General features: G+C 42.2%; 1 protein-coding gene across 4 annotated transcripts in view; it reads right to left on the reverse strand.

Moving 5' to 3' along the window:
* Positions 1-16,343, reverse strand: part of LOC116842346 (histone-lysine N-methyltransferase set1-like) — a 47,531-nt gene extending 31,188 nt beyond the window's left edge. For 3 of the 4 annotated variants that reach the window (XM_032811428.1, XM_032811431.1, XM_032811430.1), the window contains exons 1-4: positions 15,948-16,343; positions 11,891-13,809; positions 10,216-10,486; positions 1,577-1,881 (exon numbers count right to left, since the gene is read on the reverse strand). In XM_032811428.1, coding sequence (XP_032667319.1) covers positions 1,577-1,881; positions 10,216-10,486; positions 11,891-12,335 — 1,021 coding nt within the window. In that variant the 5' untranslated portion in view covers positions 12,336-13,809; positions 15,948-16,343. The remainder of the gene's footprint in view (positions 1-1,576; positions 1,882-10,215; positions 10,487-11,890; positions 13,810-15,947) is intronic. The other variant, XM_032811429.1, reaches the window with a different exon arrangement.
* Between the last annotated feature and the right edge of the window lie 1,532 nt (positions 16,344-17,875).

The raw sequence follows: 17,875 nt of genomic DNA on the forward strand, positions 1-17,875 counted from the left end.
CATTGTCATATTAATATTAAAAAAAGTAATATTAATATCTAATAGCACTAAGACATCCGTGCTTGCCCCTTATATGCCATTTTCAAATCTTACTGTTCGATTGTAGGGTTAATAATGCGCATGGAAGAATACGGTTTTGTGAAATGCCGCAAGGGAAATGATAAGAAGCTTAATCAAATCTAAGGTCATGAGAACTTGAAGTGCCGCTTAATCGGATCTGCTCGAGCGACAATATCGTTTACCCTGTACGCCGGGATTGCATAGTGAGCACGCATTAAATCATTAACGGGGTGTGACTTCATTCGGAGGTTACTACCCCCGGGACCGTCTTACATATTTCAACGCCGCTAATCCAACATGATTTTCTCCTGTGCATCACCACCACCATCGCGGCGCACACGGACGCGCGAGTTTAGCTATTTTCAAACGCGGCGTATCAATTTTTGGACGCCTCTCCACAAGCCGTAAAAAGTCTGCAGTGCGTAATAAATCGGACGTTTTATCGCGCGCGCGCGCCACAATAAAATCGCCGAAGAGCACAAGAGCGGTTTGTCGAGCACAGAGCAGTCTCTAACGAGCCTTTACGTAACAGATTTAATTGGCGTACCGACGCGAGCAGCTTTAAGATATGCGTTTCATAGAAACGTACATTTTAAATGTGTTCATAATCGTTGAGGAGCAAAATATAAAATAATCTCAGAGAATCGTTATTGAATAAATGCCTTCTGTCCTCACTTGAATCGAAATATATACGAATTCTGACAACACATTCAAACGCTACATGCTCTCTGAATTTCTCCAAATGGAATCTCACCCAAAATGAAAAATGCAGTATTTTTATTCGAAGCGACAGTGAAAATGCTGTCAATCGAAAACAGAAAAATGAATATTTCACTCAAGCTAGTGTTGGACATCAGTCGATTAAAATTTTCTTTGACTAAAGTAATCAGATAATCAAAATTAATCGATCGTCACGTATAAAATCACAAACACTCGAAATGACAGCGAAAATGCCGCCATTCAAAATCACAACAGTCAATATTTCACTCAAGCTGATGTCGGCCCTTAATCAATTAAAATTTTCTATGACTAAAATCGATAAACTAATCAGCAAACTATACTAAGGAATAAATACTTGAGAAATTATTTGTGGAATATAAAGCTTATTTCTGTGACATAAAGCTCCTTTTTCTGGAGATAAACTGTATATGCTACAAATGTAAATTTTTAATTATTTTTCTCTCTACTGTTTAATTTACTTTGATCCTTTTCACACGGGTGAAAGAAGATATGATTTTATTTGAAAAAGTGAATGAATAACCTTGACTTGTCTTTTTACTATAAAGAAGAACGTATTCGGAATTTTTATTATTTCATCTTATTGCCGTTCAAAAACCGATTAATTGAACTTTTTCTGCCCGCGATCATTGTCACTGATAAAGAACACAGTGGATACCGTCACAATGGATATCCTGACATAATATTATTTCAGCTCAAGAATCACGAGAGCGCACTGCGCGCTGAATGTGTGGTCAGAATCCGGAGCGGACAGAATTCGCTGTTGCGGTCGACCTACCCATATCGTCGATTATAGGCGCCATCCGTAGCGTGACACCGACCAGGAACAGGGACATCGCGAGCAGAAGACAAGCGGTGACGACGATCGTCCATCGTGCACGAGGAGGGAGTTCTTCGGGATCGACGAGCTCCTCTTCCGGGCTGACGACGGACTCGACCTTACATCGTTTACGTTTGCGCTTTCTTCGCGGTCGATGATATCTCTCCTGAAGCTCGTCCACCTTCTCCGGGCCGCTCAAGGTCTCCTCCTCCTCGTCGGCTACGTTCAACGCCACGTAGTCGGCATCGTCGTAAGGAATATTTCTGAAAGGCAAACAAACGGACATGTGTTCCTACACGAGCATTCTCGAGGGTTCGGAAATCCGCCTGGAGAAACGACACGTTCTGGAATCTACCATGCGTGTAAACATCAGGCCGTATCGCCGCAGCCGGGCCATTGTTATTGTTGATCAAGCTGTTATTTCCGATCGCGGCGTTGTTTCGGAAATGAAACGGGCACTCCGGCTGCGTCTGACGTTTCATTTACATTGGAAAGTGATGCTTCGCGCTTGCACATTTCACGCGGCGGCCCCGAGATCATCCCGCCCGAGATAAATGGCTAACAAACGGAAATAAAATGTTGCGAGTTGCACGAGCACGTACGTCAAAAACACACGCGATGGTCTCGCTGAAGCAGCAATCGTTTGATCGAATGAAATCTAGCACTCTCACCTCCACCTCCTCCTCTCCCCTGAAGCTGCCCGCACAACGACACAGTTTCCCGAATAAGACGAGCTGGATCGGCTATTGACAACGTCGCTAATTAAAATCTATAACAGCACACTCCTCGTTCGCGTGCAACGGGGAGCAACGCCTCCAGCGTGTTTTTTAACCAGCCTCGATTGTGAAGGTCCGAAGAAAAAGGACGAGCTGCTCGAACGCGTATCGATCACGGTGGGTATCTGTATTGTTCGCGCAACTCGAGAAGTTGCTGTTTGCTGTACGCGGATGGCGAATGAAAGGACGATCCATTGTTAGGCAGGCACGTACCTCCGCATCAGGACGAATTAGGAGCGTTAGCCCGTTTTTGGCCGAGCTACCGAAGCGAGACACTGAACGACATTCAAGAGAATAGCAGCCGGCAAAAATCGATCAGACACTGAGAGAATGATTTCTTTGGATTCAGTATTCCCGCGCGGAAAAAGATTTGGTCGGATGAACTTATTTCTAGTGAAATATGAACGATATGAAATGGATTTCAAATAAATTCCGAATGAACAATTTCGAAATTACCAGGATCCGTTTGAGTTAATCATAGAGTCAATCTCTCTTCATAATTGATCTCTCTTCAAATTCATAATTTGAACTGAATTCTAAGTGATTTCAGATTTGAAATTTTCGATTAAATTCTAAGATAGTAATTCTATACTAATAATTTGAAACTGAATTTTAAGACTGAATGATAATTTCGGCTAATAGCTTCAATCAAAAGAGTGTGACTAAACGCCTAAAGATATATTTCGCCTCTTTTCCAAAAACTTTGAATACTTTAATTAATAATGTACTGATTTGAAGTTTATGCCAAGTTAAGAATATAAAGTATTGATATTGTTCTCGTAGTTGTTTGATAGATAAACGATCCAAAAGATTGCAATCTTAAGACAGCTGTATTAGCGCGTAAAGTGAACTTTTGTGTTATCAGAGAATAATACGAGAATAAAAGAATTGAGATTTTATATTCTTGATCTGCTTGTCCTAAACTGTTGTATAAGCTGACTGAAATAACATATTTTATGCTGAATATAATTTTGTTTCATTCAAATCAAACTAGTTGCTAGATAGAAAGAACTATTATTTAAAGAAAATAATTTTTGTTCAATCAAATAATAAATTATTCGATTATATTTTAAATATTGTTTTTCGAATTAAATCATGTTTTTAATCGATAAAAACTATTATTTTAAACGTTCGCTCTTCACTCTACTTTATTGTTTGGATTAACCAATATAACGTCTGTTTAAACATTTAAGAGCAATCATGGCGTCATTGACTCGCTAATACATATTCTGCCAATATTTGTTACATATTGACTGTTGTTACATTGTTCTCAATTAATAACAATAAGCATAGTGTAAAAGAAGTTTTTTGGACATTATAAAAATGCATAATAAGAATAATGCTATAAATATATCATAAGAGCTAATTGACATCACTAATTCCTATACGTTGAAGCGAAGCAACCCAAACCGTGATCAGTAAAAAGGATGGATTCACATCACGGGATAATGCAACAATTTGAATGGAAAATCACGGGATAAGAAAGGCGCAGTGATGAAATAAAAGACAGGCCATCAATAACGCAAAAAAAATGTCAAGTTCCTTAAAATTCTTTAAACTTTTATCAACTTTTTAATAAAATAAGAAAATTAAGTGAAACATTTTTCCTCTTTGAACCAAACAATAAATTATGCGGACCAAACAATAAAATTATTTAAGGGGCCAAGCAATCGTATTTGTTGATTCAAAAATTGATTTATTTGATCTATTCCAATAGAGATAAATGTCTTTGAATTCAATAAAATTTATTGAATCCAAAGAAACTGTTCTCTCTGTGCATCTCGCAACTGAGTTCTGAGGAAGTCTCCGCGCAGGAACAGATGAAGACGATGTCTACTTATGCGGCTACTTGAAGCGTGGACTGAACTATTAGATTAGAATTGGAAATGTTCCTCCCTTTTCGACCAAGCAATCAAAGCGAGACACTGAACGATATTGAAAAAATTAAGCAGACACTAAAAATCGATGGTATCCTCGCAACTGAGCGCTGTAAAAGCTGCGCATAAACGGATGAAGATGACGTCGATCTGTGTAGCTGCTTGAAGCAAAATCCAAAGAACGAATTAGAAACGTCACTCTGTCTCTGACCGAGAAATTGGCGATTCGAAGGACATCGAAGAGAACAGAACGATGGCACCCTCGCAGCTGAGAAAATTTCCGCGCATGAACAAACGAAAACGACGTCAATCTCAAGTTGCTCAGAGCAAGCGCTGATATATGAGATCTAATTAATGGAAAGTAACGTTAGGAGAACGCGCTGGCCAAGCTGGGCGAACTCGTGCCCGAAGACATCACATGCACATAGAAGGGGTGTTCGGCCAAAGAGAGCGACTGAAGAAGAGACGCAGATAAAAATAACGACTGCTGCAGTTATTTACTCCGGCGTGATGAGAAAAAAAAAGACCGCATCGAGCGCGCGCATCGAGCGAAAGGTGCGTGAGATAAATTAGCGCGCCGAGTTGTGTTTGCAGTAAAACTGTTCAGCTGCGCTCTCTCGTCGTTACACGAGCTCGAGTTCCCAGTTCGTGCAACGTACACGGGAGAAGCGGGACCAGCAATTCGATATACGTCCACAACAGCCAACGAGAGAAGTAGACCCCGATATCGAGCTGAACAAAGAACAATCGTTGCACTATCTACGTCACACACACGAAGGCCGTCACGTGCTCTCTGAGTATAAATTTAGAAAACGCTGCTAGAATAGGACGGAAAAGTGGAAAAACGATAACCGAGGTGCCGGGGACATACTGCGGGTACGTAGTAGTAGTGGCTGGATGGAATTCGAGCCCGGCGATAACAAGCGACGTGAGGACGGACAATGACCGATTCAAGTGCTATCATCGTTTAAGCACTCCGCGCCGCATTTGTCAACTAGAAATTGTCCCGCGACATATACACGTGCACTTATGTATTCCGTTCTCCCGTTCTTCGAGGCAGATTCTCGCGCGATCACGCAAATAATTCCCGCAAATACGTAAATTTAAAACACATCTAATAATAATGTCAGCGCGGGCGTGTGAAAGAATCATGAGCAGAAGTTTCCACATATGCGGCGATTGCATACTTGATTAAGAGAAGATGCCCGATAAAGAGAGAGCTCCGGGATATACGGGGTGTCTGACAATTACTGACACTCTCATTGTGTGCGGATAGAACTCATCAAACTGAACGGAAAGTTCCTCTACATTTCGCAAACTAAACCACGTAAGACTTTGAATTATTAATTAATCCTTTCGTGCGGGAAAAAATTATAATTTTAAAACAGATAGACCTACCGACTTCTAACTTGACTTGTTATAAAGAGGAAGGTTAAACCTACATATAAGAATTTAATATACTTTTAAATTTAATATTTTCGATAAAATATAGTTATCTGAACTTTTCAAGATTGCAACTTTTAGTTAACATACTGGCAACGTCCCCTCAGACGCTCCTCCGTTTCGCTCAGCGAATTCAGAAGAGAAGGTTGGACTGTTGCTTATAAAAGTTATGTATAACTACAGCTACAAGTATCGGTTGCATGTAGCAGATTTTGATCCGTAGTCGAAAATGAGTGCATTCAGGAGTTTCTTGTAGCCATAATCTGAGATCTAGTATCTTAAATTTACCTTTTCATATTTTATTTGTAATCAATGATCAGAATAGACCCAATCCAAACTTATATTTTAAATATATGAGTACTTAAGCTTTTCATAGCTGCTATCTTGAATTCGCCATTTTGAATTTAAATTTTTATAATAAATTTGGAATCAACGGCTCCAAAACATCTATATCCGTCTCAGTATGAAGCATATCTCTTTCTAAAAAGCCGGAGATACGAAAGAATACTGCTGAATTATGCGCGAAACGGCAGAGCAGTTGTGACGGCGACGTCGTATGCTTGTAAGTTAAATCAAACTGAACGAGAGAAAATCCTGTATCATTTTGCAAATAACCATGAAGATTTTGAGTTAAAAAGCTTGACACATAATTGTGAGCGATAAATGTTCTTTAATTAATAGTTAAGAATCCATGTGGTTATTTGCAAAATGGTAGAGGACTCTTTTGTTCAGTTTGACCTAACATATAGGCACACACAAAGTCAGACATCGCCATCACAGTCCCTCCGCCGTATCGTGCGTGATTATTCACCAATTTTCCTTCTAATTAATAACACAAAATTTTACGTGGTTGTTTGCGAAATGGTAAAGGAATTTTCTGTTCAGTTTAATAAGTTCATTCCGCACGATGTGTCGTTAATTGTCAAACACTCTGTATAGACGCCAGTAGATCTTGTCATAGCGGAGCGGACCGAAACGGACCGTGCCAAGTAGTAAACGTCAACGCTAAATCAGTCGTTGCCGTTACAGCCACTGTCTCGCAATGAAGCGCATTTTCGATTAATACGTGCCTTCGTGACAAATTGCATGTTGTATGTCAACTGATGTCCGTCGCGATATCTTGCCCCGCATTTCTCTTCCATATATATTATGCATATCTAGGGCACTCTCGTCGTTGAATTTAAAGGACGCTGCCATTGTTCTGAAGTTGTAGGACAACGGTATAACGAGGTTTAAAGAAGTCAGAAAAGGAGAGAGAGAGAGAGACATGTCGTTCTTTTTATCTTTTTAATGGATTTTTTATAACACTCTGTGCGTTATCGTGATGTACGTAAATAAAGTAATTAATTGAATGCAGTTTTGTTTCTAAAAAAAAGAATTCTTTTAAAATTTATTGGTAAACATTATTATATGAAAGGTTCTAAAAATTAAATTATATGAAAGGCTAAAAATTAAATAATTGAACTAAAATGTATTTGATTAAAATATATTTTTGTCTTCAAAAAATTTGATAAAAATATCTATCTCGAAAACTAAAGAAGTTGAAGAAACACGTTGTTCTCTATGACTTTTAAAAACATTTTTTATAACATCTCTACATTTTATCATAGTATACAAACCAAATAACTAAATAATTGAATGCATTTTTATTTATAAGAAAAACGTTTTCAGAACTTAACATTGGTAAACATTATTATGATGTAGAAACCAAATAACTAATATAAAATGTATTTTAACCGAATATATTTGACTAAAATATATCATTGCCTCCAAAATATACGATACTTTTTTGCCTTCAAAATGTGTCCGACCAAAATGTATTTTTGTCACTAAAAATGTTTTAGGAATTCATGGGCAAACATTTCCAGGACGAGTTACGTGACACAGACGAGGCGACATCAACAGACGATCACAAGAGACCTGCTCTTCGTGTCACCCCATCGCGTCACGCGCGTATAGGTTGCCGAATGTCAGCCTTCTGTAACTTTAGCAAAACTGTACTGCTCAATTAATTAAAAAAAAAGGAAAAAAGACGGAAAATATATAAAAAAGGAAGAAAGTAAAGAGCGCGGGACGATGACGCGCTAACACGATGACGCCTCCTCGTGATCGCTGGTCGCCATCGTCCATCTCCTCAGTGCGGACGGCCGCAGTTTCATTACACGCTTCAACGGCCAACTCGTCCTTTGTTGCCCAGGTGGTTCAGCCGCCAAACCGTATTTGCCGAGAGAGAGAGGAGGAAAGAGAGAGAGAAAGAGAGGGAGAGAGAGCATACGACGAAGGCGCGCAGCCACGCATTGCGCTGACCCAGTTCCAAGCCGTGGTGTGCGCTCACGCCAAAACCGCATCTTTCTCTCTCGCTTCGCAGTCGACGGTGGATCGAATCCCCGCGAACGCGGAAGAGGGACGGACAGACAAACGGACGAGTCGCGACGGCACTCACTCGGCGACCCCGTAAATGAGGAGATAGCGAAGCGAAAGTTCGCTGTCGCGGAAGTCGTTCTCGACACACGCGAACGTCGACGGAGGTCGTAAACGAGAAAACTATGTCACGCGAAGATCATCCAAGATATTCTGCGGGCGTGCTGCGAGTATCCCCGAGAGCGAGGGTGAGAGGATTCTAATCTCAGATGGAGTTTCGAGTCGATCTGTCGCTCAGGATGGGTTTCATGAGAGACCCTTGCGGCGCGTTTGCCGCGTAACGTGTCGATTTTCGGGATCGTGCTGCCGGCGATGACTCGATTCCGACAAATGTCCGGTCCTTTCTATGAAACGCGGCGATAATTGAAGTAGCCGTGATGCTGCGTCACCGTCCGCGATTCAGAAGACCCGAGCCCAAATTTTAGCCCTACTGTCGACCTGAACTTTTCTAATATCTGTACATTCTGAAGGTTCAGTGTATGTTTCATTAATCGAAACACACACGATGGATATGTATGTGCAATTAAAAAATAATTGGTCATGCGAAATAATTGGTCATGCGAAAGCTGAAATAATTGAAGTCAAAATTAGCATTATTTACACGTATTGCAGATACGGAAACGGTTTCCAATATCACGCTTTCAATTCTAACAATTAAATTACATTTACGGTTTTAATGAAAAACAAGAACGATAATGAAGACGCGATAAAAGAGATTTGTTGTAATATTATAAAAAATTACAAGATATAATTTTGACAATCTAGTTTTCAATAAATTGATATGTGAAATACATAATTTATGATAACGGTTGAAGTATATGAGTTAAGCTGTAGTGATGTTGTAATGTTTTATGCACTACATTTCCTTTGATGCCTCTTGACTAAATATCTTTTTAAAATCTTTTTAAACATGGTTAAATAATCTTAGAAATTATAATTAATATTTAAAAATGCAATAAATGACACGAGCAGTCGCAACCAAAAATATTAATACGTCAAAGCGTGAAAAATAATTATTATTTAATTATTTCTTTATAGATTTTTAAACATTATATAAGTTATATCGATATTTTCTTGCTATAATGCTAAAACTGTACATCATAAATCATATATATATAAACATTTACCACAGATTTATAGAGCCTCTTTGTGTTGTATTAACCTCAAACAGTTATTAACATAACTCTTTAGCAATATATATTGTCGTGAAATAACTGCCTTAAGGAGATTGGAGCGCTACTCTTTAGTTAATCAATATTTTATTAATAAAATCGTTTAAAATGACTAAAAAATAATTTTACAACAATATATCAGTGAAATAAGATTCGTATAATATGTGGTGGTTTTTTATTTTAGAAGTTATGAGAGATTTTAAAAGGATGATAAAGTAAAAATTGACAGTAATTTGATACCAATAGGTGCGATTGTAAAAAAAAGATATGAGCACGAAATGTATTCATTATTGTATTGGACAAATAATCGGCTTTTATTTAATTTGAACTGGAAATACATAGATGTTAAAACAATAAATAATAAAGCAAATACAGAAATGACATAAGGTTATCTAAGATACCTTATTATCTAAGATAACCTTATAATGTCATTTCTAAGAGGTTATCTGGCGTTAAATTATCATTTACGTGATGACGGCTAGAATTCGTTTAACGCTACAAATGTGCTTCAAAGCGACGGATAGACCAACTATATTAATTTATTTAACGCTCCGAATCATTTGAAGTATCAAATGAACCTTGCTCCTTGCCTTGTTTTTACTCATACATTGTCAATTTCACAAATATTCTCATCGAAATATCAAAATTCCTCTTCGACCTGATGTAAATTTACATCTTACTTAACTCCTTTAAATGACAAAAAACGAACGAAATGCCACTTGTAGGTTCTAAAGAGGATTTCTCGGCAAGGTTAATAGGTTAAATAAAATTAAAATTAAGTTAATAAAATCAAAAGATGTTGATGTTGTAGGCCTCAGAGTATTAAAATAGACGTTAAATGGAATAATGAGGTCGAAAGTAGGATCAAAATTACGACTCGGGGAGTATAAAGTACACGATATACTTACAATTGAGCTTCGCTTTGGGAAATGTAGCAGGCACTTCGGTGCAGCGGCGGATATTTGGAAGAGTCGCCGAAGACTTCTTTAGCCCTTTCTTTAGCCCTTTCGAAGTTTATTAGGGCCACGTTTTGGTCGCCGTCTATGCCGACCAGCTCGAGGCGCGAATCGAGGCCGGCGTGAACGTCTTGAACGCCTTGAAGAACATTTGGACTCCTCGAATGCTTGCGCTTCTTTCGAGGGCTTCGAGGACTTTCGGAAGCTCTTCTCCGGCCCTTTCCTAGCAAACGGGAAAAGACGCGATTAGTGAATACCCGCCGGCGCTTTCTTTTAGACAAAGCTTAACTTTGCAAATATTTTGCAAATTTCGTCCAATGAATTTCTGAATTTTTTGAAAGAGATTCTTTCGTCGAGAGCAAACTCATATCCTATTTAACATAAATTTGAATGATTTTTTATTCGAGGACACACGATTATATCATTATAGATCACTGTACGGAGAGAATATTACAGTTCTTTTTCATAAGAATTTTTAATCAATTTTACTATGGTTTGAATAGCCTAGGAATAAACTATCAATAAGATCTTACGAAATAATATAATAAATTTCGCTAGAAATATTACATTTACATAACATACTTCGCTAGAAATATAGTAAGCATTCTAATTAGTTCTCATTTCAGTTCCTAAAATATAAATAGCACGTATGTAATGAAAGGATAGTGAATTACTGTAGAATGGTGATCTATTTCTCGGTTACTAGTCCTATAGTGTAATTTTTACTATAAATATATAAAATTCTTTCCTCTTGTGTGAGTATTGACTCACTGAGAACAAAGAGACTCACTTTAGCATTTGTAAATATAATTGCATAAAATATTTAAAGTCAAAAAAACTATTTTTGCAGTTGCAAAATAATGATATGAAACTATAATAATATGCAACTATAATGTTAATAATAAAAACCTTATTATATTATATGTTACTATAATGTTAATAATAATAACTTATATGCATATGCTATTGTTATTTGTTATTAAAATAATAAAGAAATATGACGCGCTAAAATTACTATCAATTTTAATAAGATTAACCATTTTTTTCTCTACAAAAAAGGCACGACGAATCACGACTTAAGGATATATTGCTCGTACAACTTATTTATCTTATTTTGTATTATTTCTGACCTTTAAAATTTTATCTTTTGAAAACACAGTGAAACTTTGCATATCTCATTTTAAATACTTAAAGTACATATGTACAAAAATTGGGACTTTTCTCTCATAATTTTTTGATTATCTGTTCATTCGCTAAAAATAGCAGTATTATATATTTCCATAATAGCGTGGGTAAAAATATTTGCAAGTAACAGGGTCACGTCAAATGACATTAATGACGCACTGATAACGTCTTTATCGTCAATGACACGTCATTTGTACGTGACTTGGTATCACTGTATTTGCCGGAACTTAGGTGCCGGTATAACTGCAACGTGAAACATCAACCTCAAACTATATGTATTACTTTTAGATGTGATATTAATGAGTGTGCAATTTTTACAAAATGTTTACATTATTCTCACGATATCTCGAAAACGCAAAACTTTGAGACTCTTTCTTCGCGGAAGAAGCGCTGCGCCTCTCTGCCTATCATTACTCCCAAGTAACAAATCACCCTGACATACCGTTAGATGACTTGTGCTGAGAATGATCCGTCGCACTGTTGAGGTATTCCCCGCAGGGCGCGGAGTCGTGACGTCTGCGACGGTGGCGATGATGTTGCTGTTGCGGCTGGCCCTTCTTCCTGTACTGTTGCTGCTGCTGTTGCTGCTGCTGCTGCTGCGAATGCGGATGATGATGCGACTGGTGGTGATGATGGTGATGGTGATGATGATGATGGTTCAGCGATGAGGAGGCCGTCGAGGTCGAGGTCAATCTAGGTCGGCGCGGACTGGCAGGCGCGCTACCGGAGCGTCGGCTCAGGGTCGACGACGCTTTCATCGCCTCCACCTTCGTTTCCACCAGAGCAGCGAGGACGGCCTCAAGACGTGCCACCTCCATGCCGCTGCCGCCATCGTCCGTCGACACTGCCTTATCAGCGACATCGGAAGTCGACGGCGTCACCGTCATCTCTCCACCTCGCGCTGTCACATTACTCTCGCCAGCGGCGACGGTGATCGCGATGCGATCGGTTGTGGCGCGGGAACGATCGGCCCGCTGCCGGAACGATCACAAGCCTTCTCCCCGCTTCTCCGCGACGACGTTGTCCGCCGAGAGCTCCTGCAGAAATCGCGACAACATGAAGCCGACCTTGCTTGCGCCGCACGAGGCCGCACACGAGGGGGAGCGACGCGACTTTCTTCGATCTTATCGAACGCTACGGTTTGCGAAACGCTCTATTCCGCCGACGCCGCCGCCGCCGCCGTCGCCGTCGTTCATTAATCTTCCGCGGGGTCTCCGGCCGAAGTTGGTAACGATCTTCTTTCCTCGTGATAGCAACGGCTACAGGCCACATAAAAGCCAGCCAGCGATGTTATTCCTCCGCCGACTCGTCCGCATTAACAGCTAGACGCTTCTCGTGCCGTCGACCATGAGGCTATTATCCTCGTCCTTCTCGCTATGTATCTTGCCCACTGAGAAGACTCAGGACAAACGACCTCGCATTCTCACAGGTAGGGGAAAAGGGCGCCCTTCGATCAGTCCTCGACGAAACGACGCTATTTGAGCGAACTGCCTCGTCGTTAACGGCCCATTCGACCAATTGCTTGCCTGCTGTTAGTCGGCGCGAGAGACGGAGTCGCTGAACTATTCGCCAATTGATCAATCAGAGTCGCATGGTGAAAAATCCCCGCGGGTATAATCGAGCGGCCAGTTATAGCGCCGTCGAACGTGCTTGCCTCGTCAGGAAGGAGAGTCTTGGCTCGTGCTGTGCTTCTTCACGGATGCAATCGATGTTCGGCGGACCGTCCTCAACTGCGGCAGTCAGCTTGGTAATACGAATAGTCTTAGGCGGATTATCGCTCCATTATCGGCGACGGCCGTGCATTATCTGATAGCGAATATCAGACGATTCGCCGCGCTCGGCGAGTCGCGCGAATCCCAGTGGTTGCCGTAAATTTCTCCCGACGACTCACCCGGCGCTCGCGTTTCCATCATACGCGAATTCCACCACGGTGTCTGCCTCTTACCAGCTGGTTGATCGGAATCCCGTTGTGGATTTATGCCCACGTCCGAGTGTACGTTTGATCCAATACCACGTGTCGGTGTTGTCCCACGTCGTTCAGTCTCTCATTGTAAACACCGAATAGGTCTGTCGCTTGACGGTGCCAACGTCATTATGATCTTCCAGTGGAAGAAATTTCATACAGTTCGCGAGGACCGTGCGTTAGAATCGCGGCCGCCGCGACGATGCCTCGAGAGTCCTGCGGAGGCTCCAGGTCCCTTAAATGTCCACGGACGCGCACTCGAACGTCGTTATTCGCACTGCGATCCCCGTCGAGACTCCGCGAGTCGCGGCCGCACGCGAAATCGCACCCGTGGTGCGCCCGAGGTGCCGACTCGATCGGGGACCGATCCACGCCGAGTCATCGCCGTCGCGCAGAACCTAGAAGAGCAGCAACAATGACGGATCGACCCTCGCTGCCACGTCCCGAGCCAAAATCAGAGTCGCGCCGCTAATACTCCCTTCTGTGCGACCAACTTCCCTCGACCCGTGCCGACCCTCTACCCACGTAACTAATGACCCCGTTCTTCCGCGCGGCGCAATGCGAAGGACGACGGTCGAAACACGCAGCCATGCTCGGTTAGAATACGAGAGAGGGTTCGTGGCGGATTTTATCCGGGACAGCTGAGCGAGCTGTGTGTATAATTCGGGGCTGAGATTCTCCGCCGCCGAGATCGTTAAGCGGCGAGGATCCCAGGAAAACGTTCGACTGCCCCTCGAAATTCACGAAGAGCAAAATTTCGAGATTGGTGGATTTCGCGACGCTGAGAAAGTAGAGCTGAGATAATAGAGCCCGCAGTTGCGGCGATATTGTTGCACACTTGAACGGCCGCGTCTTTAGATTCTTTCGAGAAAAGACTTGGGAAATGAAGATTCTTCAGAAGCTTCGTGATGGAAGCCGTAATCTCCTGAGTTTCCTTTGAATATAGTCGAATACAATCACTGCTCGAAGAATCTTCTCTACAACTGCATTAGTAACGAAATAACCGAAATCCGTTTATCGACTTGCCTCGAGCGATTGCTTTGTCGGTCGCGTAATTGGCCGCTTCGTTATGTAGCGGACTTAAAATATGAACTGCATATTACGTGTGCAAAGATCAGCACCGTTCGTTATTAGCGCGTGCTCGCTCGCGCACACACGCAGCCAACACGTGGGCACACACAAGTGTCAATGAAACCTGAAGAGAGGTTTTCGGGTACAAAGATGTGAAACACATTCTCCGTTGTATCGAACCCGGGAAAGTTTCTTTCTTGAACAAACTCTCGTTCTTATCATTCTTAAAGGACTCTTCCAGTTTCCCTGATCAGATCGAAGTGGGAGTGAAGATGCCAAATTGATTGAGTGAAGATGCCAAGGTCTTTTCGCGAAACAGAGCGAGAGCAGAAGCAGCTCGTTCCCGAGCCGTCGTCCGTTCAAGCCTGTGGACCGCTCTAACGTCAGAACACCTGGACCATAGCAGCGGCTGGCTAGCGCAGTCGATACGCATCGATACGCTTTGGCAGTCGATTGACCATAAAACCACCCGATACTGCGAGGATACGCCGAGAATACCGGACGACGCAGAGGCGCCTCGCGGTTTGCGAGCCAACCGACGCGACATTCTCACGACTCCGTGCGTACCGCAAGTCAGGCCCAGAATAGCACGAAGAGGGTGTAGGAGCCAGCACGGCCCAGTCGAAGGATCTCGAACTGCCCCACGGCTATCCTCGAGCGCTGGCCTAATTTATCAATTCAGGTCGCCGTGGCCAATCTGCTTACGTTGTCCTCAATTTTTCGAACATCCTCCCTGTTGGAGCCCATCAAGCAACTTTCCTCCCCGAGGGACAAAGTGTCTCTCGGAGGGGCTGGAGAGGGATTGAAACTATCTCGACGGCACACATGGTCTCCCCGAAACGAGAGGGGAGCGTCGAAACTGAACCTACTTCTCGTACACGGGAGAATAGCAGAATATCGAGGAAGAAAAAGAGAGAAAGAGGGAAAACAGGTAACTACAATAAAAGAGTAATATGAAACGTACTCAGATGGAAAACGCGAGTACTAATGCATTTCGCGATATCTCTGTACACACATATACATACACATACACCACATACTTTTTTGTCTCTCTGGCAGAAGAAAAAAGATTTCTGAAAGAAAGTGATTGCACTTAAGGGAATAACAGATTACAGTTGGACGGAGAAATACAGATGTGGGCTGCATAAATAAAGATGCGGCAAGAGAACGAGCTCGGACCACGCAATGAAAACGTCACGAGCGCGAGTCTGCTTGATTTTGAAAAGTTTTTCCAGCGAATAAAGGAGAGCTACCAAGAGGAGGAGCGAGCGAAGAAGGTGTACACAGTAAACAGAGGGAAAACGAGAAGACAGAGTCGGAGATTGAAGTAGAGTTTGCAACCCATCTCCCCGACAGTCACGCAACCAAGGTGTCTCGCGAATATACAAGAGTCTCATACACACATACACGAACACCACTACTCGCCACCTGATTCTCTCGTACTACTTGTACTACTACTACTCACTATTAGCAGCCCGCTACTCATTTGCTAGCGATTCCGTCTCGCGCGGATGCTGGCTACTGGCCGGGCTAGGTCTCGTGTTTAGTGCGAGAGGTCATGATGCTTCTAAACTAAGCCCGTGTATCCTCGGCACGGGCGCGCACAGCGAGGGTGAATCGAGCGATTAGCGTGCCACGCGGGGTTACGTCACGCTAACCCCACGCTGTTAGCTACCACGATTGGCAGCGCTCTCGGCATGCCGCTGTGTGCCCCACGTACTCGTGTACTCTTTCTCTCTTCCACGGCGGGCACCATGCAAACAAACACGCACGTACACAGATACAGCACGCACGCACGCACGCACGCACACGGTGGCGCGCAACCCCACACGACGAAGGGATGCTCGCGTGCGCGGGTGCTAGCGATCGCCCGAATACTGGGGAAGCGTTTCGCGGAGCGGACAGGGTTGGCGGGCAGGTAGCCGCTCTGGCAGGGATGCGTTCAGCCCTACCCCTTCCTACCGACGCCGCCACCACCACCATCACCACCACCACCACCATCGCCGCGACCACCACTATCGTAACCAACTTCGGCGCCGTCGTCACACCGACGGACGAATCCTCTCTCTCCTAGCCGGAGCTAGACGCCGAGGGTGCCAACGAACGGAGATGTTTATCCTTTAAATTCCTCGTTTCTTCGTGAATTTTATTTCACATGCATACGAATGTGGCGGTTTCGGCGTTTTTGAGATGTGGCCTTTTGCGCTTGTCATTTTGAACTGACGAGCGTTACATTGAGGGGGTCCGATATAACACACTTGGGTGCACACAAGTCGAGATTTTTACTCTACTTTCGAACATTCCATTTGATTCTTACTTTGATTTTTCGAATCCAATCTCTTTTAATTCTATTTAACCTACTAGCGCTTTGCTGGGAGGTCCTCTTTAAAACTTACCTACAAGTGGCATTTCGTGTGTTTTCTGCCATTTAGAGGCGCTAAGTAGGACTTCAGTCTCAAGCTAGTAGGTTAAATACAAGTGAAAGAGAGAATCAAAAGTGGTTGGCTTCAGAGTACCAAAATAGGAATTAAATAGAATGTTGGAGTTGAAAGTAGAATCAAAATTTTGACTGATCCCGAGTCGACCTGAATATTTTCGACCTGAACTATCTAATATTTGCATAATCTGAAAAATTAGTGTATGGTTAATTTATATGGAAATTAAAGTCCTACTGAGTATCTCTAAATAGCCGAAAATGCCATTTCATTTATGCCAGGTTCTAAAAAGAACCTCTCGCTGAAATTAATAAGTTAAATAGTATATTATAAGAACTTGATAGAGACTCAAAATATTAAAGCAGGCGTTAAATGGAATATTGAGGTCGAAGGAAGGATAAAAATTTCGACTCAGCCAGATAGAGCACATTAAACTGGACGGAAAAGTTTTTTATCATTTTATAAACAACTGCAATATATAATGGAAGTTTTAATTAAAAAAAATCGGAGAATTGGCGCACAGGGTGGACGCGCGGTGGGACGCTGAACGCATAACTCGTCGCTTGTAACGTTACTCAACCTCCTGCTGCCAGCCGATATTCATCGTTGTTGGGAGATAATCAACAAGCTCAAAATATGTCTCTTCAAATTGCTACAGAGCTGCAGAGCTCATCTCCTCCCATGTACTCATTCGTCAATTACCTCTCTAATTAATATCTTCATAATAAAGGCGCCGTATGTGTGGGAAATGATATAGTATAGGGCTCCTGTTCAATTTGATTTATTTTATATGCAAATGGCGAACGTCGTATTTAGACAGCTTGTGTAACAAACGTAATTTATAAATATTATAAGAAAGCAATTATTATTACGGAATTTGAACGATTCTATCGCGTGTTGCTCGCGTAAGCGTGTTTGCCGTGCTTTAATCGATCGCAACGCTCAATTTTTTTTAATC

This window comes from Odontomachus brunneus, unplaced genomic scaffold (assembly GCF_010583005.1).
Source record: "Odontomachus brunneus isolate Ranch 3 - 2012 unplaced genomic scaffold, Obru_v1 Obru_scaffold_024, whole genome shotgun sequence".
Taxonomy (NCBI): Eukaryota; Metazoa; Arthropoda; class Insecta; order Hymenoptera; family Formicidae; genus Odontomachus; species Odontomachus brunneus.